We start from the raw sequence: 21885 nt of genomic DNA on the forward strand, positions 1-21885 counted from the left end.
TTTCCTGATGGTAGAAAAGCATTTGTTTAATATTAATTCCACCAAAATATTAAAACACACCATTTACATCCACTCTGCAGTTCACCACACTGAGACACCATCTGTCATTGTTTCACAGCAGACAGTCTGTGCATCACTGAGTGGCTCACATTTGGTCAAAAAGCTGGTTAGACCTATCTGAACGCTGCTGTCTGATTCATCTGTTGGTAAATATTTATGGTCGGACATATGTTTTGTAAAAAGTGGAGCCTGAGGGCATTTGCAATACCACACATTTGAGGAAAGATGACCAAATAGGCAGGTTGTAGATTTTGACGCTGCCATGTGGCACACAGGCCTCTGCGCCTCAGGTGTTCAACACAGCTCACATCTCAGAGACGAGCTGATGTGGTTTTCCATCAAGGACACTTTATTTCATCTTTTCTGACAGAGAGGTGGATGTACCTTCACCATAGCTCCAGTAATGTTAGACAGTATTCGTAATATTCCATCTCAATACAGGACAGACAATAATCACAGTGTTGCTCAAACATAATTAAAAAAAATTATGAAACATTTCATAAGGGAACATCATTTTTATGCCTTTTTTTTAATAAGAACTTTATCCCACGGACGCACAGAATTCTGTGGCCTGGAAGAGACGCTCATGTTGTAGCGTAAACAAAATATACACCACTAGTTTATACTAGTTACAGGCTTATCATCGTCATTGGAAAATACAAGCCGGGCTTGTTCACGTGCAGTGACCGATGTAACTCAGACAAATGTTAATTGGACACTCTTGTAGACTTACAACCTCAGGGGGACAAACTGCTCTGTGATTACGTTTCTTGATTAACCCATCGGCCTTCTGGGTAAAGAAAATCAGTTATATACAGGTGTCAGTGTCAGAAAAACAAGAAACAGATACAGCACCAGTGGACAAGCTCGAGGCACTTCAGGTTAGTAGTCCATCACATTTCATGAAGGCTCAGTGAGGGGTGCTGGGCCCTGTCTGTACAGTGGGAGGAAAAACACAAGCAATAAGGACACAATATAAAAGCAGTGATCATTCATGCCTCTCCAGTAAGAGAACGGTATCTGCATGTGTTCACGACCTTCCTCACCGTCACACAGTGTAGAGCCACGCTTCAGAAGAGACCGTTGACCTGTTCAGTCTCAGGGTCCAGGTCAATGTCGTAGAAACAAGGTCTGGTGGGCAGACCAGGGATCGTAGGCATCTGGGAGGAACAGCAAGAGAGAGCAGCTTTTATTTCAGACATTTTGGACGGCAGATTCTGGCCAATAATAATCTGTACACGCGTGCAATGCAGCCTGGACTAAGCCAAACAAACAGGCACAAACCACATCTTGACACATGAGGCATTTCCAGTAATGACATGGAGGCTCTTTCATTACTGGTGGGCTATATCAGCTCTTTCTGCTAGTTCAGAGTAGCAGGTGAACCTTCAGCTGACACAGATAGACAAACACTAAGTTTTTGGCTGGAGTTTAAGTTGGATTCAGCCATTTGCGACACGTGATGTTGTGAGTTCGTTATTTGAATGAAAAGACAAATGAATACTACATGTTTGTTTTTTGTTAACAGGATTGTACTCGACAAAGGGAGTGTAGAAAATTAAGGTGTGTAACATTGTGATGTTGTTTGCAGGGGCCAGAGAGCAAAGGAAAGGCATCGCTTGCACGGCATAAATGAGCGCTTACCGTGCCAACCAATGGGAACAGAAAGCCAGAGCCCGCACTGGCTCGGATGTCTCTGATTGGCAGGATGAACCCTGTGGGCACGCCCTTCTTGTCTGCCTCGTGAGAGAGCGACAGGTGAGTCTTGGCCATGCAGATTGGCAGATTGCCGAAACCCTGAGGAGAGAAGGGGAGCAAAGAAAATGTATTAGATCTTTTTCAAAAGGCCGATTAAGGCATTCTCCATCCAATTATAATTTACACTGACAGCAGAAGCCAACAAACAGGCCCAACAAGACAGACGAAAGAAACGAATCAACCGGGAGAGACGCTGACCTGTTTGGTGTAGAGTTCCACCTTGTGTTGAGCCTCTGGAAGGAGCTCGATGTCGTCCGCTCCGTAGATCTTCTGGGCGATTATTCGGATCTTATCAGTAATGGGGAGCTAGAGAGGAATTAGAGATGTACACACTACCATCAGTGCAGTCCTTTAGTTGATATTTTGGCCCAACAAGTGTTCTACTATGTTTGTGCAATGCAAAAAAGAAAAACAGAAAATGTGACAGCCAATACCTCCAAATCATAGAGGAACTTGAAGCTGCTGGGGGCCTCAGAGGCCCTCTGGACAGCCTGACCCAGGGCCACCGCACCGGCTCCACCCTCAGCCCAGTGGGAGCAGCGCACGGCATCAAAGGCTCCAGCAGCTTTGGCCACGCTGCAGACCAAGTCCAGCTCAGCCTCTGTGTCCGTCCTGCAGGACGGGTCACAGCAGCAACAGGTGTTAGAGTTAAACAGACACAGGAGCTTAAATCCAACAGGAAACGATGGAAACAGACAAGAATGAAACAAAAAATTTCTGTGTATGTTTGTGGTCTTATAGACCATTTGAGTCTTTTTCGACAGTGTTGTCATCCATCACTTACTTGAAAGCGTTGACAGCCACCACCACCGGCACGCCGAAGTGCTGTGCGTTCTCTATCTGCTTCTTCATGTTGCTGCAGCCCTTCTCCAGCAGCTCAAGGTTCTACACGCAGGTACACACAAGCATTCTTTTTAAAGAAGCAATTCTCAGTCCAAATAATGTTGATGCTTATAAAGCTGTTTTAACAAAGACAAAGCTTTTAAATCTGAGCTGCTGTGCTGCACCTCATGCAGACTCGACTGACCAACGTTATGCATTACCTCGTCGATGTATTCCTTAGGCAGAGGCATCCCAGCAGTGACCTGAATGAAAAATAAGTAAAAAGACTTTGTGAGCTGAAATAATCCCACGATGAACTTATACACAGAAACCTGACAGATTTAAGTTGCTAACAACTGCGTGAATGAAGAAGTGAGAATATGAATGAGCTATTGCCGTGTGACATCCACTCAGCAGGAAATGTAATTCCAGTCCCAGCAGCGTGCTGTCAGTCCCTGATGGGGGTCAGACACCGTTGTGTGCAGAGGCAATATTTACTGAGCTTGTGTAGATGCTGATGTTGTGTTCAGAACTCACAATGGACAAACACAAACATCTTAGCATACCGAGGAACACCAAAACAAACTCACCGTTGGTCCTCCTCCGTGCATCTTCAGCGCTCGGACGGTGGCCACCAGCACCACCACGTGGGGTCTCAGGCCTGAGTAGCGGCACTTGATGTTGAAGAACTTCTCCATGCCGATGTCAGCACCAAAGCCCGCCTCCGTCACTGTTGGGCACAATTAATGTTGAGTCAAAGACAACAGACACAGAATCACAGCTGTAAGGAATACTGAGCAACGTAGTAGTAGTAGAATTATATAATATCTACTACAGTGCATGATCAAGCCTAAAAACTTAAATATTGATGAAATGTCTCAGCCCTGCTTACCTACAAAGCCATCAGGTCCAACCAGCTTCAAAGCTATTTTATCAGCCAGGATGGAGGAGTTGCCATGAGCGATGTTAGCAAACGGGCCGGCATGGACAAACACAGGGTTTCCCTGCAGATTCAGATGATTCACATGTGACATAACGCCCATATCTCAAGGCAAAGTCATCCCTCTGGCAGAGAGGTAGGTTTGGATCATTAGAAAATAAAGCCTTTAAAACCTTAAAGCCTTTAAAACCAATGACAACAAACAACCACCCGATGTCAAAGGACCGAACTGTCAAAGCTCGTGACGTTTTTCTTTGAGTCTAAAACTGTTCACACACGTTCCTAACCTGCTTAAAGATCAACAGCGGTTGAAGTCACACCCGTTTCAGTGCAGCTGTACAGGTTAGCACGTGTATTTCACCCACCTCCAAGGTCTGCATCAGGTTTGGCTTGATGGCATCCTTCATAAGGACGGTCAGAGCACCACTCACACCCTGGAGGCAGAGACAGCAGATTATAGGAGCCTTGTTTCAACAACGCTAACATAGACTGTCCCGTCATGAAGGAGACTCCAGACCACTGACCAGGTCCTCGGTGGTGATGGGTTGACCGCTGCGGCTGGTGGCCACGACCATCTTGGCCAGACGCTGACGCATGTCCTCCAGGCTGCTGGTGAGGGCGAGCACCGCCATGATTTCACTGGCCACCGTGATGTCAAACTGGGCCTGGAGGATGGAGAGAGGAAATCAAATGACATACGTATTATAGATGAGGTTTAAACAAAGCTGTTGTTCTGAACAGAAAAAGAAAAAAAAGTTATTCTTCTCTGTTTTTTAAACTACACGTAGATTTTTTTAAATGTATTTAGTTTACAGCACCTTTCAAATAGGGAGTGATGCATCTACCACAGTGCCTTTTTTGGTTAAATGTGTTTGGCTGGAGCCAAACACATTTTCTAGAATTGCACATGGTGACTTTTTCTAAATAACAAAAGGCTTTGTGGATCTTATCTTTTTACCTCTCTCGTGTATCCCTTCTCAGTTGGCGACTGGCCGATCGTGATCTTCCTCAGGAATCGATCATTGGTGTCCAACACTGAAACACGAGGACCACGTGAGCATTTCATGTACATACAGCAAACTTAACGAGGCAGATGATGTGAATCATGAGGATTAAGAGGCGTTTAGTGTGTTCAAGTGTTCAGACATTCGTACCTCTCTGCCAGGTGATAGAGCTCGGGTCTATGTCCAGGCGGACGAAGCAGGTGATCTCTTCTTCAGTCAGAGTGGAGGGGTCTGTCTTTTCTATGCCCAGTTTCTGAACAAATACAGAAAACTCAAATCAGACGTCTACCATTCTCTGGACTGTGAGTTATGACAAAACCTACGCGTCAGTGTCACGGTCACTTACTTTCAGTCTGTTGATCTGGATGGGGGAGAACTTCCTCTGTCCCCCGCTGAGTGGGACCAAGCGGTTATACAGAGCCTGAGGACGCATACAGAGAGGAAGGTAATGGTTAGAATCAAGTAAGAAATTTGCAAAAAGTGTTTTTTTTATTACGCTACTGATAAAATGGAGTTCCCACCTTGTCAGATTGTGTAGACTCATGGAACATGCGAGCATCGATGGCAGCAGCCACCAGGTTGTTGGCCGCCGTGATGGCGTGAATGTCACCAGTGAGATGGAGGTTAAACTGAAATGGACAGACTCGTTACTTCAACCCTCGCCTTTGTATTTTTACACAGGCTGCACAGCCTCTAACTTGAAACAGCAGCGTCGTACCTCTTCCATAGGAATGACTTGAGAGTATCCACCTCCTGCAGCACCACCTGCAGACAGAAGACAAAACTACAGCTTCCTGTACCACCATAGGCCTTAAAAAATGACATCAAGACAACAACCTGTGCAACCTTCTCACTGAGTGCTGTTCCGAAGCTCACCTTTAATACCAAAGGTGGGTCCCTGAGAGGGCTGTCGGACACACGCAAACACATTGACCTTCATGTGGGCTCCCAGGGCCTGGACCAGGCCGATGGTGGTGGTACTCTTTCCTTCACCCAGAGGGGTGGGGGTAATGCTGCAGACAGACAATATCCATCAGCAGGGCCAGAAATAAACACGTGCCAAGTGGTAAGTGACATTAAATGTTGTCTTTGGTCAAATCAACATGAGCAACGTCAGCTCAGCTGTGGCGAGGGTGCACATTAAAGGTGCTGCCAGCATACCCAGTGACCACCACGTATTTGCCGTCTGGCTGGGCCTGCAGGCGTTTGATGATACTCAGCTGGACCTTGGCCTTAGTCTTGCCAAAAAGCTCCACTTCATCGGAGAGCAGGCCCACCTCTCTTGCCAAACAGTCGATGGGCTTCGGCACACAGGAGCGAGAAATCGCAATGTCACTGTTGGGAGGTACAAAGACAACACAGAATGACTTTTAGCATCTGTGCAAAGGAGGAACAAGCAACGACTGAGGCCAGCTCATCTTGCATGTGGGTAATTGAATTTAACGGATCCTTCAGTGGCGAGTTAACAGAACACATGATGAAGACGAGGGGGAGATAAGCAGGACACCTCGGCACGGGCTTCTGGAGGTTGAGTTTGGTGTAAGAAATGTTCCACTTCCCTGGCTGATGGCTCTTCAGGAAACGCTTTGCACTCAACACCGTGTTCTACACACACACACACACACACACACACAGTCATTTTGTTGTTTTATAGCTTTATATACTGTGCTCTCACATAATAAGCACGCTAGCAATAAAAGGAAGACAATAGCAGGTCATTTAGCTGCGATAAAAATCTAATTGCTGCAGCACTGTGTCAAACAAAAAAAAAAAACCTGCTGGTCTGATTTGGCATACAGAACAAGTGCCTGAGCTGTTGCTGGAAAGATCGTTTACTGCCAACACAGAGTTTAGTTCTGGATTCACTCTCCAGCTGGACCTTACCGCCATCAGCATGGCCACAGTCATGGGTCCCACACCACCAGGCACAGGGGTGATGAAGCCGGCCTGCTCCTTGGCTGAGGCGTACTGGACATCGCCCACCACTCGCTTCCCATTTGCTTTTGTCTCATCTGAAAGAGACAGAGACAAACTTTGAGGTAAATACTATAAAAATAACCTCCGACTGCAATGATTCACTTCTGAAGAGAAGGAATGCAGAGTCCAACCTGGAATGTGGTTGATGCCACAGTCGATGACGACCGCTCCCTTCTTGATCCACTCTCCTTTCACCATCTCTGCTTTCCCGATGCCGACCACCAGGATGTCTGCTTTGCCCACCTGGACAAAAACAGCGGTGGACATGAGAGAGTGTTTCATAAATAAGACGACAACATGAGTAACAATGATGCTGGGTCTGATGGACGTCTATTTTATGCGAGTTAATGGAAGTTTTCAAACATCTGGCAACATTATTGCTTATTACACAGTCAGACTCGAACTTTGAGTCGCTGCTTTTTCCATGAAGCACTGTATCACCTCTGTCGAGAAATGCAAAAAGCAGTTTGTGTCACTGCCTGAGAACATTTTAAAAACCACCCATACACAACAGCTACGTGTGTGGGCACATCGTGGCTGATGGGAATACAATCCTGAGACTGGGTGGAGGGTGGAGGCGTTACTGCTGTACCTCTCCTGGGAGATCAGTGGTTTTTGAGTGGCAGGTGGTGACGGTGGCGTGGTTCCACAGCAGCAGGTCATGCATCGGTGCGCCCACTATCTTACTGCGGCCAATCACTACCGCTCTCTTCCCCGCCACGGACACACCTGTGGAGAAGCAGTGGATCCATTCATTAATTCTGACCCCTTTCAATTCCGTATCATATATTCTCACAGCACAGACGCTCTCTTTCTGAGAAACAGATGTTTTAGGGTGTTAACTGGTGTGTTTACCGGTCTGTCTGATCAACTCCATGCAGCCGTTGGGTGTGCAGGGGATGAAGCAGTCGCCCAGGTCCCCGCGAGACAGCTTCCCTGCATTGATGCTGGTCAGTCTGTAAACGGGCCAAAGGAAAATGAACACTGCAAATTAAAGATGTCTAACAATTCAAATCATCCAAGTGAGATTTTGAAACACTTCAGCTCAATTCAGAAGAGGAGTCAGCTCTCCGATCCTCAGTTAATGTCTGAGCCTACCCGTCAACATCCTTCTCCGGGGCCACGGCGTTGGTGATCTTCTCTGTGTCCATCTTGTGGATGGAGTCTAAGGGCAGCTGTACGATGAGGCCGTGGACAGACGAGTTCTCATTCACCTCTGTGATACTGTGAAGAACCTACAGACACACAGACAGCCTTCACCCTCTCACGTACTTTCAGTTTATCATTTACTGTGTGACCGTTACAATCCTCAGTTTTAAAACACCAACAGGGAAACTTAGAGATTTGTGGACTTTATCGGGCAGTACAACAAACTCTGAGAGTGTCTTAGTGTGTGTATATAGATGAATTAAAGACATTTCATCAAATCCAGTCTCACCTCCTCCTCTGTTGCCGTCTTGGGAAGTCTCATGTGTGTAGCATTTATTCCAATCTGTGTACACAGAGGAACAGATCAGGCTGGACGTTCGGACTGATCGCAAACAGGGCACAGTGGAAGTGTGGTGTACATGTGGTGTGAATGATCTGTTTACCTCTGCTGCTGCCTTTAGCTTCATGCTGATGTACAGGTTTGAATCATCGCGGTCTCCAACCTGCAAAGACACATGAAGGAACAGGCCTTTTACCAGACAGATGCGTGTGTGTTGATCACAGAGCACTTGTCTAAACACGTCCATCTAGAAGTAGAACACATTTATACTCTCTGTACGCGTGCAGAGGAACACACACACGCACGTGAGCAAACTCCTCACCTGCTGACCACCTTCAATTGATGGCCATGAGAAAGCACACAGCAAAACAAGCAAACAAGCTTAAAAAGCCCCCATCTTACACATACCTGTAAAACCACGAGGCCGGGTTTGAAGTTGGGGTCCTGGAGCTTCATCTGCTCCACATCCTTCTTCAGGCGCTCCCTCACCTGCCTGAGAAGACAAGACAACAGGATAAAACCCACTTGATTTTTAATCTCTATGCAGTGACAGCGATAGGACCGTACAGGACCATGTCAGACAGAAGCGACAGATGTTCCCTCCCTTGCAGTGGTTACAGAATTGTCATCTAGCTATCTCATGGCACTGGTATCATTTTACAATCCACAGCCATCTTTCTCAACTGTACATGCCAATCCAGGTCATCAGAGAGTCCGTTTGGGAGGATGAGATTCTTATCTTTGATCTTTGCTTGATCTCTTTTTGTTTAATGCTTTGGTTATGGCACCTGGATTAAGTCAATCAACCATTCAAAGACGAGGCAGACTGATGGACATAAAGTTGCTGGACTTTAACTCGCGGCAAATAAAATCTATTTGCAGATTTGTTGTGTCTCGTTAAACAAAGCGTAATGCTGATTGTATTCTATTCATACAATCACACAACTAATCTCAGCTCGACTGATCTCGTCCACTTGGTACAAGAAAACACAGTTACTCAAAAAGGTCTCAGGACACGCTGTGTTTAAAGCTGTGTCTTAGCGCGTCACATGCACTTCATTGACAGCACTGATAGAATACACCATGTGATTCCGATTGACTGTGGATGCATGACACAATGAAGCCACACGAGTTTGAACTACATTTTAATTAACCTCAGACAGCTTTTGCCATGGTGGCTTTGCAAGATTAGAGTTTTCTAGTGTAAACGGTTCATCCAAAGGTCCACAGTGTGCTCTGATAATGAAAACTTTGGATGATCTTAAGGTCTTCAAGCCCCATTCAAAGCATCAGGCATCCAAAGGCAGTGACATGTTCGCCTCTCTAAAGGCTTGGCTGCAAAGAAAAACAATGATATACTAGATATTTTATATTTTTAAGTCAATATAGTGCACAAAAGACCTACTATGGAAACTTACTTACACATTGTTTGACATATGACCTGCACTATGCTGCGTTTTTTCATTTATTCACCCAGAGGAAGTGTCGCAGCTCTAGCTTTAGTACTGGTCACTGATCAACTAGGGCCATGTCCCTATAAACAAAAGACATTCATCCACTACACAGTGCTGTTTTGATCAGGGATTGTAGAAAACTAAATGTCTTGACGGGAAGAGACAATCTCATCAATAAACCCCAGTCCATAAAGGTCACTCGTCCTGAACAATCAATGGTGTGTCAGCTTTTGTGAAGCGTCAGAGATAATGAATGTACAGGCTGCTCCTGGAGGTATGGCAGATCTGTGGAGAGGCTCTTTGAATTGCATACAGTAATTGAACTAATGAGTATGGTGAGGGGCACTTAACAGGGTGCAGGCTGCCGTGTCTTGTGACAAGCACATGCAACTACATATTCTGCACTTTGTTGTCTCTTTGCCAAAAATATAAATGTCCAGCCTTTTGATAATAAGCAAAATCTGATTAAGTCAAACTTTGAACTGTTAAGCACAAAATGACACAAATAATACAAAAGTGACAAATGCACAGTTGTTAGTTTTGTCATTGTGAGTTTCATGAGCAGTGTTTGCCAGTCTTACCACTCGAGGTCACCGGACCAACAGGGCAAAGATCATCACACCACCACTGATTCTTACATAATGCTGCATTCAGTGACCCAAACATATGGTTTACCACCGAGTTAGAAACAGTCATAAGTGCGTGCATTTAGTGTGACCACATTCAGACTGATCTACATAACTGTCAGGAAAGAGATTGCATGCACCCTGAGAGTGGGTCCACTGCGATTCCCCAGCTGGTTATCCATAATAAACTGCTGGCACACTTCATTCACGTGGGCAGCGTCATATAAAACCAACTAGTTTCTGCTGCCAGCACAGATAAGACCTGTTTCGTAAAAAAAAAAAAAACACACAACAGCTGCATGCAATATGTGCATAAGACTGGGATCGTGCACAGAAGTTGTTTGTGACTCGAGTGACCTTAACTTTAGCTATGAAGTAACTGTAACTCAGGTGGCTAGTTAGCCGGCTAGTTAGCCCAGTACAGACACGTTTCCTCACACTGCTTCTTACGCTATCAGCACACTGATAAACACGTTTGATAAAATCTGAAACTTACGCTGAAACCTCTTTCCCACTGATGATTTGAGCTGACATGTTTTTGGTCCAAAAAGTCCGTGTTCTCAGGTGCCGCCTGCACACTCGCTGCCTGACGAGAAGTTGAGCGCGGGGAGTTCTGCCGAAAACTTAAGTTTAGTGAGAAGGCGTCGTAGTCAAAGGGAGTGACGCAGAGCTCATTCACAAACCATGCACTAGCGCTAAAAAACAGCGTATTTACTTTCAGGAATAACGTAGCACTGACAATCGGGCGTGGGCGTGACGACACACAAGGGCAGGGACATTTACAAACTGTCAGCTCTAATAGCCAATCGAGTACTAACCGTAACCCATACGTAAAGTTCTAAACCAATAGTATTTCCAGTTCTGCAACACAACCCACAAGAGGGTGGAGGGATGGGCGGGACTTCAGAAAATGTAATTACAACGAGAACCAGCAGAGGGCAGCACTATATTTACACACCGTTTAGCAGGATTAGCCGTAAAAAACAACAACATAGAATTGTTTATAAGGGCCTAAATAAACGTTTGATCGAGATTGCTCTGTTGCTTTCCAAAGCGTCATCAATCAGATATCCATCAGAAAGTGCTAGAAAATACAGTACATAAATTATCTGTCTTTGTGTCCGATGTAAGACATGAAGAAATACAGAGAACTATGGAGAGGAGACACTTTGGTTTGAGCGACACCAAAGACAGACAAACGCTCATTTCAAACCCTGACAGCAGTCTCCACTTCGAAAGGTAAGTAGATATCAGCCGTTACTTTGTTAAGATAGCACGCTTTTAGGCTCTGTCTATTCTCTGGAGACAGGGGACTGGACGTAACTCGTCATTGCGTAGCGTATTTTGTTCTTCTAAGCTAAAGTACATCTACTTACATGCATACCCTCCGCTGTTGACGATCGTGGTAAAGCCGCCGTCTCTCATAATAACAATCCCTGAATCCATCCGTGCAACAAACTACACTTCACCCACACTTCCTTGTCCTCTGCTAACCCTTACGTCTCGTCAGGTCTAAGACACTTTTCGAAGAAATTCGTGCCTCCATCAGCAACAACGATGAAGAGGACCGCTCCTTCTGGAGGCCTGTCCTCCCGTGGGGTGGCGTCTTCAGCATTAAAGCAGGACGGAAGGCCATATCGTGCACCCCCCTGTACGTCAAAATCAACCTAAAAAACACCTGCACCATTGATGGCTTTCTCATGATCCTCTACGTGATCCTGCGAGACAACCAGGGCTTTCCCAGGGAGCTGGCGGTCTTCCTGGGCAAGCGCTTTGTGGAGCATTTCCTCTACCTGATGGACTCCTGTGACTACACCACGGTGAAGATGCTGTGGATCTGGGACAGGATGTCGAGGAGGCAGTACCGCTCTGAGATCCACCAGGCAGCGCTGGAGATCGACCTGTTTGGTAACGAGCATGAGAACTTCACAGAGAACCTGGAGGACCTCATGTCCACCATGCAGGAGAGTCTGTGCACCAACTGGAGCTGCCCGGCCCGCTTCCAGGAGTTCATCAAGACCACAATCAGCATCAGGTACCCTGCACGCATGGAGCACATGTATTGCCGTCTCTACCCAATTATGTGTGAGCATGTTAATCCAGTTTATCTTGTTGGAGGTGTTTTCCTTCCACAAAGCTGCTCATCCCTCAGTGTTTTGGATGCTGTATGTGCTTTTCATTTCTCACAGTTTCACTCTGACTCTTTCCCTCCAGCCCTCCTCATGAGCTGCCTCACAGAGACCCCATTCAGTCTGCCCTGGATGAGTTCTTCAGCCCCAGGCTCGTGCTCTGCTGTCAGCTGGGGTGAGACAAGGGGAGGATGTTCTTCATCTTCTGATTGGGTTCAGTCTTGCTCCACTTCCTTGACTTTTTTTGTGCTTTTTTTACAGGTGTGATGGTCTAAGGGAGTTCTCTCAGAGGGTTTTCTGCCACGGACCCCCTCCCTTTTTCATTCTCAACATGCAGCAGTGGAAGTCAGAGGACCTGTCCTATGTTCCTTACCACCTGGCTCTCTGCCAGCACAGGTGTGTTTTCTTTTGGTACATGTAGTTTGGTGCCTGTATTCTCCAAGTTGGGGAAGAGAGGTGTGACTGAGGCAGGAAAAACTGGAATCTTGTAGAAACACCTGACATCCAGCACTGGATATTTGCAAAGTAGCTGTCATTGAACTACAGTATTACATTTTATTTTTCAGTTTACATACATTTATACATTTGTTTCTCAGTTTTTCAGTCAATTCTGCCTCCCTGTCCCAAATATGCTCTTGCATTGTGTTTCCTGGTTAGAAAATGGTATTAGATAACCCTTTTCTCCACAGGTACTCACTGGAGGGCGCCACACTCTTCAACAAGGAGGAGCATCACTACTCTGCAGCCTTCCAGATAGACGGCTGCTGGATGCACTATGACGGCCTGAGGAGTGACAATCTGATCCTGTTACACAAGCCGCCGGAGCTCCTGCTGCTGTCCTCTCTGGTCTACATCCGCGCCTCCGACAAGTGAACGCATCTCATCACAAGTGGACGCGTGGATGAGCAGCAAGGCGAAACATTCGTCCACCCTTCCTATGAGTATTTTGTCATGACCCCATTGACAACATTACTTTTTTTTAATTAATTTCTGTCAGCTGCTTCCTGTTTCACCTGAATGCTTGCAGAAAACTTACTGTGCTTAATGGAAATTACTTCTTTTTAGGCATGCTTGGAATCCAAGACTATGATGGACTATAATAGTTCTGTGTTGATATGCATTAATGACAATATCAGGGAATAATGCACATCGTATGCACATACAGTCATGGTTGTTACAGGGATTACACAGTTTGGGTGTATTTGCCGTTGAGCAGCCTTGTACAGTAGATGCCACTGACTGTGTATCACATTCCCATCAAGGTGTTCTATTCTGGCAGTTTAATTTTACATTTCCTACAATGAATATGGTGCTTTCTCTATTTACAATGTGGTCCGAGGATAAGAAACATCCAAACCAGGCCAAGGTCCATGTCAGGGTAATGTCTTGTTCTTTAAGATGTTGAAATTGGAGGCGAGCATTTGACACAATGAGTGAATGCTAGAACCTAAAGGTCAGAGGTTGAGGGCACATCTTTTCTGACACGACAAGCTTAAATATTACCTGTTTGGCTTCCAGGGCACCAAGCCGGCAGCATGTCCACACGACAATGTTCTACCATACTAATGCCCGTGCTTCAAGCATTTCAACGCGCTGGCTCAGCACACACTGCAGTCGCTAACACATGGAATATGCATTAACATGTTAGGTTTTAGATAGTTTCTGCCTCAGAGTATCACACCGTGCCTCTGCCAAGGGAAGTTTAATGGACGGGAATCCTGTCAAGTGCCAGTCCTTGATGATGATTATTTTTCAGTCGCTGTTTCTCGATGCTTAGACTGTCTTTACAATGCAAATACAAATATTTTGGAGTAAACTTGCGTTGGTTTATTTTGTCACACTTGTGCATTGCATGGGTGGATATAACAAGAGCCACATCGAGCAGACAGTACCTTTTAAGGCAGGCATTTATTTTAAACTGGGTACAACTGCACCACACAAACTGACTAAAATGTATGTAAAATGTCTTCAATCAAAACATGATAAAATGTGAAAAGCTACCGTTTCTACACCTAAGGTTATCTTGTACTTCCAGTATTAATCCACAGGATATAAAATTCAAGATCGTCACCTTACTCCAGACACACAATGGGAAATGTAAAAGAAGCAGAGTGGTCATTTGGCTAACATTGACATCAGTTTCAAAGGAGTTTTCTTTCAGACACGAACGTTAGAGTGGCAGTCCATTGCAGACCAGGTGTTAGTCGTCCATCTGCTTTCTTTGAACAAGCACTTTGGTGAGAGTGGTGGCAAAAACATGACATTGGTTAGGCCATAAGAAAAATGCGTACAAACTCAATTTGAACATCCCTTCTTTTTGCAGATTCACGTTTGCAGATTCTCATCAGCGTCTCTCCAGAAGTAGTAGTAAGTGTACACCTTTGAAATCATGACATTGTACATAACAGTGATGCTGGATGAATCATGGCGGCAGCACAGAATTACGCCTGCGTGATTTGTGCTGTGGCTGTGAAGTGACTAACAAAATCTAGTATGACAGACAGACGACAGAATTAGCAAACAAAATCAGGTGACATAACACAAAACAGAATCATAAATACAAAAAAAAAAAAAAGTCATTCACATCTTTCTAAAACAAAATGACAGTTGCAGAAATTCGCTTGGGTTGTTATTAATGCGTTTCCATTTCAAAACAGACCCGAAATGGAAAGGAAAGTACTTCATGTGGTGATGCAAACAATCGCTAAAGGTTTCACCAGGGACACCCTGACCGATCTGCAAGGCAAAGGTCATTAAAGTTCTCGTCTGTAGTCAGTTTCTGCAATCGTTTTACAAACATGTCAAGTTTAGAGCACAAGGGTAAAGTGGAAGATGTCCTGTCTAGTGTTTGTGGTGATGTTTTTTTTTTTTTTTTAAAGGTCTATGCATCAAATTTGGCCATTAATTAATAAACTGAGAGCAATCCATCTCAATCTGCCTAAACAGACATAAAACTCAATTGTACCACTGGGATTTTTCTTGAGACGTCCGCATTTGTAGCTGACAGTGTAAATCAGCAGACATGCCATGTGGGGTTCTGTTACAGCAATATGAGATGCCTTGGCTTTTTAAAAGAGACAAACACAGAACATATTCATCCACAGAGAGAACAGAAGTATTATTGCATTACCTAAATGCCATTATCCTAAATTAAAACATATATACAAATTACAATATGTATCAAATAGTTTGGTAAGTGCAATGCAGAGCTTGGTTTAAGTTTCCACTTCTGTGCAAACGTCAGTGCACAAAGCAACTCGAACTAGACTTGAACATTAACAGTGACTCAACAACACACACCGCGCCTAGCCTTTTCTAGCCTAGTGCCCCCTCTATTGCTGTGCAATGCCTGACCTTCTGTTAGCCTAGCCTAGAGTGACACCCTCAGCCAGCTTGGAGTCAGAAACACCCATGGGAGCATTCTGGTTCCTCTCCCAGGACACGGGACTGGTGATAATGGCAACATGGCCTGAGTTGGCTGGCACAGCCCTTGGTGCTATATCGTCCATCTCCATATGACAGCATGGAAGAATGCTAATGTAATGTTAGCAAAAAGGACGAGAAGAAAAGGTTTCATCTGTGGCACACGAGGGGAGTCGTTTCCAGTACTGGAGGTGGGAAAGACGCCAAAAAAAAGGTCATGTTTGGCACTTCACATGAAGCTGTGAATGGATTATCTCAAACCTGAGCTTGCAAGCAAGACCTTGGCCACATGATGATCATGTTTGGCGGCGAGTTGGTGAGTGCAGGTGTCAGAACCAATCACAGGCAGAAAAAGTCTTGTTCAGAGCTAAGAGAGTGACTGTACTGGGATCAGGCATTGAGACGATAACAAAGCATGCTCATATCCTGCAACAGGGACGCTCGGAGGGCCGGGGAATGCTGACTAAGATGTAGTTTAAATTAAAGAAAAGTAAAAAAAAAATCTCAAACCAAACATAGTGCTAATATTCAGACAGAAGTTTGAGGTTGTCCATCCACAGGCTTCCCTTTCAGTAGGACTTTATTTTATTGCATTGTTGGGGGCCATTAGATTTGTACGCATTTAAATGCATATAAATCAAATAACGAACATCTAACGCAGTGATGTAGCTGAGGCTGAACAGAGGTTGACCTAATTGTGTGAGGCAACACAGACAAACAGCTGAATCCTGAATCCTAAATATAGCACCAGTTGGTATTGTGTACAGACCAAAGGGTGAAAAGAGGGCCAAGGTCAATTTCAGCTATTGTGAAGAGTAGCAAGAAGTTCATGACCTGACCTTAGGAAGATGTGAGCGAGAACACGGGGGTTTTTAAATGGCTCTGAGGATGAAGCAGAGACTAGTGGCAAACACTCTCAGGAGAATTCGTCATTCACCTCTACACTGACCCTTGAAATCAAACTACACACGCATCCGCACACACTAGTGACCCAGTGCAGAAAAACATTTACAGGCAATGCACTAGAGGATATATTCATATCTATATATTTCATTTAGATTATTTACAGGAGAGAAAAAGGCAGCCCTTTTTGAGAAAATATAAAGATTCCAACTTTTCTCTTTTTTGTGAAGCACTGATTTTGATGCAGAACTCCTACGTCGCTGAGCCCGAGCAGTTCTGCACGCAGACACGCAACGAAACAAACAATCCTATCTGACATGCACGTACCCCCCTCGAGCATACACACGGACATACACACTACATGGCCGACAACCACATATTCATACAAACACGCTAGCAAACTGCGGTGCTCTACAAAATTTGAACACATGGTTCCAGTTGCAGCAGGGAAATTAAAAAAAAAAAAAAAAGACTTGAGTGTTAAACACAATTAATGGCAACAAACAAACAAAATGTCTGCTAACAGAGAAGTCTGAAACAAAAGTGACAAGTTTTCTCCCACAATCCTCTGGGAAATGGCTCAGAGTCCTCATTGTGGTCCAGCAGCAGTAGAGCAGTCGTCTCCTCCTGCCCGTGACAACAGCCGTCCAATCGTCTTCCTCTCTTTTCCACCAGGCTTTGCAGCTCTTTCTCATCTCCGCAACCATGCCTGTGGTCCCCCTCTAGCCGGCCAGCTAGCCCGGCGCATCCATCCACCCAGCAGGCTCCCTCTCCTCTGGCGTTCACGTTGGCGTGCAGCACTTCTCTGCACCTGGAGGATGAATGTGGGGAAGGAGGAGGAGACAACAAAAAAGAAACGTCTTTGTGTCTAAGTTCTCTTATTGGGTCCTAGCTGGCTGGGCCATGGGTCAAAGGGCAGTCAGACCAAAGTTGCAGCGGCAGTACATCATGCCGCTCGAGTCCAACCAGCTGTCTGAGATGGGGTCATAGCGCTGGACAGTGTTCAGGTAGGACGACCCAGAGTGACCTCCCACCACATAGAGGTAGTTGTCCACGATGGCAGAGCCCACTCCTGCAAGACGATGCCAAAGTGGTACGTAGTTAATTACATGCGTTTCTGAATCCTACAAAGTGGGGCCTGAGCTAAAGCGTGATGTAAACTCACCAGTGCGCGGTTCATTCATTGGCCGACAGGCTGTCCACTGGTTCTGATGTGGATCATACCGCTCAATGCTGGACAGGTGCGACACGCCGTTGTGTCCGCCCACCACAAATATGAAGCCCAGCATGACGCCGACTCCAAAGTTGATCCTCTTATCTGCCATGGGGGCTACCATTTCCCAGGCATCCTTGCTGGGGTCGTACCTCTCCACGCTGTGGGCGACAAAACGCAATGGAACACATAATGATTAAAAAGCCCAAACGCAGACTGATGTCGTCTCCCAGCCCTCTGCAAGTCCTCAACAGATGCCCCCACCTGAATTCTGGAAGGATTTTAAGAAACTCCATGTGTGGATCTTCATACTACACCAGCATAACTGAAACAACGGACATGCAGACAATCTCGTCCCACGTGGTATGCTTTGGAAAATTGTCTGAAGTATTAATTATCTGCACTTCATTACTTGTCTATAACATGCAAATACTCCTGTGTACTCCTTCAGATGCATTTCAGGGGTGAGGAATCTACTTCACATACTAATTTAATTTATAATCCCGTACTTAACTGGACCAATATTTAGTCATTTGGTCTACCATTCAGGTAGTCTGATCACACACATCCAGTGCAACTTGTACCAGTGGTGCTGGTGAATTACCAAATCTGACCTCAGGCAAACAATCCCCCTAACAGCAACTGGAAAACTGGCAGTCTAGGATTGTTTTGCAGTATGCGAGGACATATAAGCCACTGGGGAACAGAAGAAAACAGTCCCAAAAGATTCTCCGTCCAACACATTTTCCTGATGGGCTTTGGGAGTCAAGGAAACGAGCAACAGAGGCCCTGCTCTCTAGAGATCCACAGCAACAACAGAGGTCTAACCAGGAGCACACAGCCGGGCAGCCTCTCAATGAAACTTCAGCAGCCACTTCTGTTATGACTCCCCTTCACTCATTAACAGGGCCCTGGCCATTTTCTCAGCAACACTTGACATCCTTCACTTGATTGCCAGTTCTATTAAATAAACTAACAAGACCTTGCAAGAGAAAGCCAGGTTCAGTTTAAAAGAGGTAGAAGCTTTTCACAGAGATCAAAGGCTAGTTTTATTATTTTTTTTTTTTTTTTTTAGCTGAGTAGCTACAGACTGACTGATTCAGTGCCTTGTTAAATATTGGTTTATATACTGAGTAAGACAGTTCTTAAACTACCCATTAAACTTGCTGCTGTCCGAATTGTACTGGGATTGAATGTTTAAAGATAATCAAAACTCATCATTCCTAATGTCTAAACACCCATAACATTCAGTATATTTCCACCGGTGAACCAAAACAGATCATATCCAGTCTCAGTGGCAGTACCTGTTCATATGGGCTGGGCCGTAGCCTCCGATAGCATACACCATGCCATCCAGCACAGCAGTGGCAAAGCAGCTTCGGGACTTGGTCATTGGTGCAACAGGCTGCCACTCCTTCAACTTGGGGACGTATTTCTCCACCGACTGGAGGTAATACTGGCCGTCATACCCTCCGAGGGCGTAAAGCTCACCAGCCAGGACGACCACCCCGAGTGTGCTGCGGCACTCGGCCATACGCTCCACCGAGGACCAGGTGTTGCTTTCGGGGTCCCAGCTCTCCACTGTGCTCTCGTGTCTCCGATAGCTAATGCCCTGTCTCATGTGCGTGGCGATGCCTCCCACCACGTACACCTTGTGGTCCAGCACTGCCACTCCAAATTCATACCGGGGTACACTGAGAGGGGCAAGTCCTATCCATGAATCTGTCTGAGGGAAATACATTTCCATGCTGGAAAGAAAGAGGAAAAACACTTATTATCCGCTTTAGTCTGTTTGTCTTTAAACACAGGACACAAAGAAGGCACAGACAACACAGAGGTTTGGAGAGCTGCCTTTTCAATCATGCTTAAAATGACTATCATTACCTTTCTAATGTTGCAAACAGTCCAGCCTTGCCTCCTACTGCAAGCAGCACCTTCGGGGCACACCTGGGCCGTGCCGACAACACAGTCTGATAGGAGAGCCGGTGCTCAGGCATAAAATGATATTTGAGGGCCTCATTGAGCAGGTGCTTGCATGCGTGGTCATCTCGTATAAGGTGGTTGGCTTCATATAGGCGGGTGAGAAATTTGACGCTGAGGAGTGGAAGGCGAACACAGTGCAGCAGCTGAGCCAGATGCTGCTGTCTCTCAGTTACATCATATTTGATCCACGATTCCAGGGCGTAAAACACAGTCTCCTCCGTGACCACCTTAAGGCAGTCGTTGGACACAATTTCATCCAACTCAGCCCTCGTCAGTTCAAAAAACTCCTCTGTCTGACAAACCTCCTCAAAGTTCTCACAGATGAACTTGGTTGCAGCCAGGCACAGGTCATGACAGCCATAAGTCTCTGCAAAGCGGGAGATGCCTATACAGTTTCCTGCATCCAGCTGGCTCTCTAAGAAGGAGCAGCACTCCTTAAGTACTAGCTTAACCTGGAGCAAGTTGGCAGCCGGTAGCAGAGATTCCACTGTTTCCTGGGAGATAAACACCGTGCCAGTGTAGGCATACTCAACGATGGCCTGGAAGACAAAGACAAGAAGCACCACGTAAACAATAACTATGCTACAAGCAGTTAGTCTGTGCAGTTAATAAAGTGTCTGTTGACTCGGAGCATACCTGCAAGGCAGTCTCATCGATACACTGGAATTCCACCTCGGAGGTCTCCTTTTCCGACAGGTTACCCGTGAACATGGCCTTGAAGTAAGGGCTGATGCTGGCCAGCACTACTTTGTGAGCATGGATCTTGGCATCACCCACGCGCAGGACAATGTCACATAGTTCGTGATCCTGCCGCAAGAGCTGGAGGCCTTGCAGCAGCTGCTCTGAGTGAGGCCGTTTCAGACTGGCAAACATATAGGACTGGTCCTGCTGGTCCATCTAAGAGCAGGAAGCCACATATCAGTGCGCTGTTGACATTTTGTGAAGGCTGCTGATTCTGTGAAATTTTCTGATTGACTGACACGTGACCAAGCACCAGTGGAAATACTGCAAATCCTGGAAATACACCAGTTGTCATCTTGTCCCTGAGACTACAAGCTTGACAAGCCAACTAAACACAGGCCTGTGCATCATGACGTAATTACAGCACGCGTTAAGGAAACATGCCCGGGCAGTGTGATGCATTCAGGGATGTTTTGAAGTGATAAAGTAGAGTTTCCGATCCGCTGTTAGCAGTCTGCTGTGATGTAAGCTAAAGGGGCATGATCTTCTTAATCCAGCGCTAACGCTGCTTAAAGTTGAACAGCCGTAGTGGCAAGAAAGCGTACACATTTTTACACTAACCTCAAACCATCTGCCTTCGCGCTGCTGTGCATGCATTTAAGCTTTATGACATTCAGTCACAATCACGTTCACTGTTAGTTTGTTGACTGAGGCCTTGGCTTGATTTCTGAACGGAGGACATGGCCAGATCAAAACTCGGTAGCTACTTCATAGCTTTAAATCAGCAGACAGCTAATGCGCTAGCTAACACACTGTAAGACCCATCAGCAGCTTTGATTTTGCAGAAACACATTTCCTCTGATACCATATTTATGTAAGCATCGGCACCATCGTATCGTCAACAATGTTCGAGTCTTGCACATACACAGCTCGTTTGTCTCTGTTTCCTTGCACCGCAGTCAGCGAAGGTTAGCTGCTAAAAATAAACACGGTTACTGTGGCTAGCTGCATCATTGATTGATATACAGTAACATGGCTGACAGATACAAAAAGTGACGTTATAGCTAGCTGTCAAGTAACATTTGTATATTGTCAAATCAAGGTAAACAAACCTCTAACCTATAGTCCGTCTGGTGTCCCGCTGTAATGACCGATTTTGCAGTGGCGGAGTTCAGCGGCGACGAGTGGGAACCCCGGACAGCTATCAGGAAAACAACCTACCGCCAGCTTAGCCACCAAGCTACAGATGAGCTCTTATACTAACGAGCTACCAGAGAAGCACACCCACTTCCGCTGCTTTCAAAATAAAACCACATTTACTGCTGTTTACGAGGAAAAGCGACTTTGATGTCAGCATGCGAGAAGCCAAGACAATGTATTAACAATGATAGTGAACATTACCAGTTTGTATATTTTTAGAGGA

The 21885-nt window shown here is 45.6% G+C and overlaps 3 protein-coding genes across 7 annotated transcripts; 1 reads left to right on the plus strand and 2 right to left on the minus strand.

Annotated features, from left to right (window-relative positions):
• Window positions 1-386: 386 nt before the first annotated feature.
• Window positions 387-11734, minus strand: LOC143331359 (C-1-tetrahydrofolate synthase, cytoplasmic-like). 4 transcript variants are annotated; one of them, XM_076748145.1, is made up of 29 exons: window positions 11631-11734; window positions 10627-10743; window positions 8459-8543; window positions 8154-8213; window positions 8000-8053; window positions 7660-7796; window positions 7417-7517; window positions 7154-7290; window positions 6693-6804; window positions 6469-6596; window positions 6092-6189; window positions 5746-5919; window positions 5461-5597; window positions 5303-5349; window positions 5106-5213; window positions 4931-5005; window positions 4735-4837; window positions 4539-4615; window positions 4105-4245; window positions 3946-4014; window positions 3533-3644; window positions 3231-3370; window positions 2862-2903; window positions 2603-2703; window positions 2253-2430; window positions 2017-2124; window positions 1705-1857; window positions 1107-1220; window positions 387-994 (listed from the first exon to the last, which is right to left on the minus strand). In XM_076748145.1, the coding sequence occupies exons 2-28, from the start codon at window positions 10662-10664 to the stop codon at window positions 1131-1133; spliced, it is 2805 nt and encodes a 934-aa protein (XP_076604260.1). In that variant the 5' UTR covers window positions 10665-10743; window positions 11631-11734; the 3' UTR covers window positions 387-994; window positions 1107-1130. The 4 variants fall into 4 exon arrangements, with proteins under 4 accessions (XP_076604260.1, XP_076604257.1, XP_076604258.1 ...); XM_076748142.1 differs by having other exon boundaries at window positions 10627-10753; window positions 11507-11698; XM_076748143.1 differs by having other exon boundaries at window positions 11507-11638.
• On the plus strand, window positions 11071-14847 carry dorip1 (dopamine receptor interacting protein 1). The gene is made up of 5 exons (XM_076748148.1): window positions 11071-11369; window positions 11641-12165; window positions 12345-12434; window positions 12521-12655; window positions 12949-14847. Exons 1-5 carry the CDS (start codon window positions 11284-11286, stop codon window positions 13130-13132), a joined length of 1020 nt encoding a protein of 339 aa, XP_076604263.1. The 5' UTR covers window positions 11071-11283; the 3' UTR covers window positions 13133-14847.
• On the minus strand, window positions 14149-21744 carry klhl28 (kelch like family member 28). 2 transcript variants are annotated; one of them, XM_076748146.1, is made up of 6 exons: window positions 21582-21744; window positions 20418-20678; window positions 19683-20320; window positions 19103-19546; window positions 17751-17959; window positions 14149-17657 (listed from the first exon to the last, which is right to left on the minus strand). In XM_076748146.1, exons 2-6 carry the CDS (start codon window positions 20676-20678, stop codon window positions 17494-17496), a joined length of 1716 nt encoding a protein of 571 aa, XP_076604261.1. In that variant the 5' UTR covers window positions 21582-21744; the 3' UTR covers window positions 14149-17493. The 2 variants fall into 2 exon arrangements, with proteins under 2 accessions (XP_076604261.1, XP_076604262.1); XM_076748147.1 differs by having other exon boundaries at window positions 21575-21713.
• Between the last annotated feature and the right edge of the window lie 141 nt (window positions 21745-21885).

Source organism: Chaetodon auriga, chromosome 14 (assembly GCF_051107435.1).
Source record: "Chaetodon auriga isolate fChaAug3 chromosome 14, fChaAug3.hap1, whole genome shotgun sequence".
Classification (NCBI taxonomy): domain Eukaryota; kingdom Metazoa; phylum Chordata; class Actinopteri; order Chaetodontiformes; family Chaetodontidae; genus Chaetodon; species Chaetodon auriga.

Coding starts and splice junctions, on each gene's coding strand:
- klhl28 (XM_076748146.1), bottom strand. CDS start 20,678: ATGGACCAGCAGGACCAGTCCTATATGTTTGCCAGTCTGAAACGGCCT. Junction 19,547..19,682: donor CTGTTTGCAACATTAGAAAG/GTAATGATAGTC, acceptor CTTTCTTTCCAG/CATGGAAATGTATTTCCCTC. Junction 17,960..19,102: donor GGCCCAGCCCATATGAACAG/GTACTGCCACTG, acceptor TGTCGCCCACAG/CGTGGAGAGGTACGACCCCA.
- dorip1 (XM_076748148.1), top strand. CDS start 11,284: ATGGAGAGGAGACACTTTGGTTTGAGCGACACCAAAGACAGACAAACG. Junction 11,370..11,640: donor AGCAGTCTCCACTTCGAAAG/GTAAGTAGATAT, acceptor ACGTCTCGTCAG/GTCTAAGACACTTTTCGAAG. Junction 12,656..12,948: donor CTGGCTCTCTGCCAGCACAG/GTGTGTTTTCTT, acceptor TTTTCTCCACAG/GTACTCACTGGAGGGCGCCA.
- LOC143331359 (XM_076748142.1), bottom strand. CDS start 11,576: ATGGATTCAGGGATTGTTATTATGAGAGACGGCGGCTTTACCACGATC. Junction 6,190..6,468: donor CTGTGGCCATGCTGATGGCG/GTAAGGTCCAGC, acceptor GTGTGTGTGTAG/AACACGGTGTTGAGTGCAAA. Junction 1,221..1,704: donor TGTTCCCATTGGTTGGCACG/GTAAGCGCTCAT, acceptor TGTTCCTCCCAG/ATGCCTACGATCCCTGGTCT.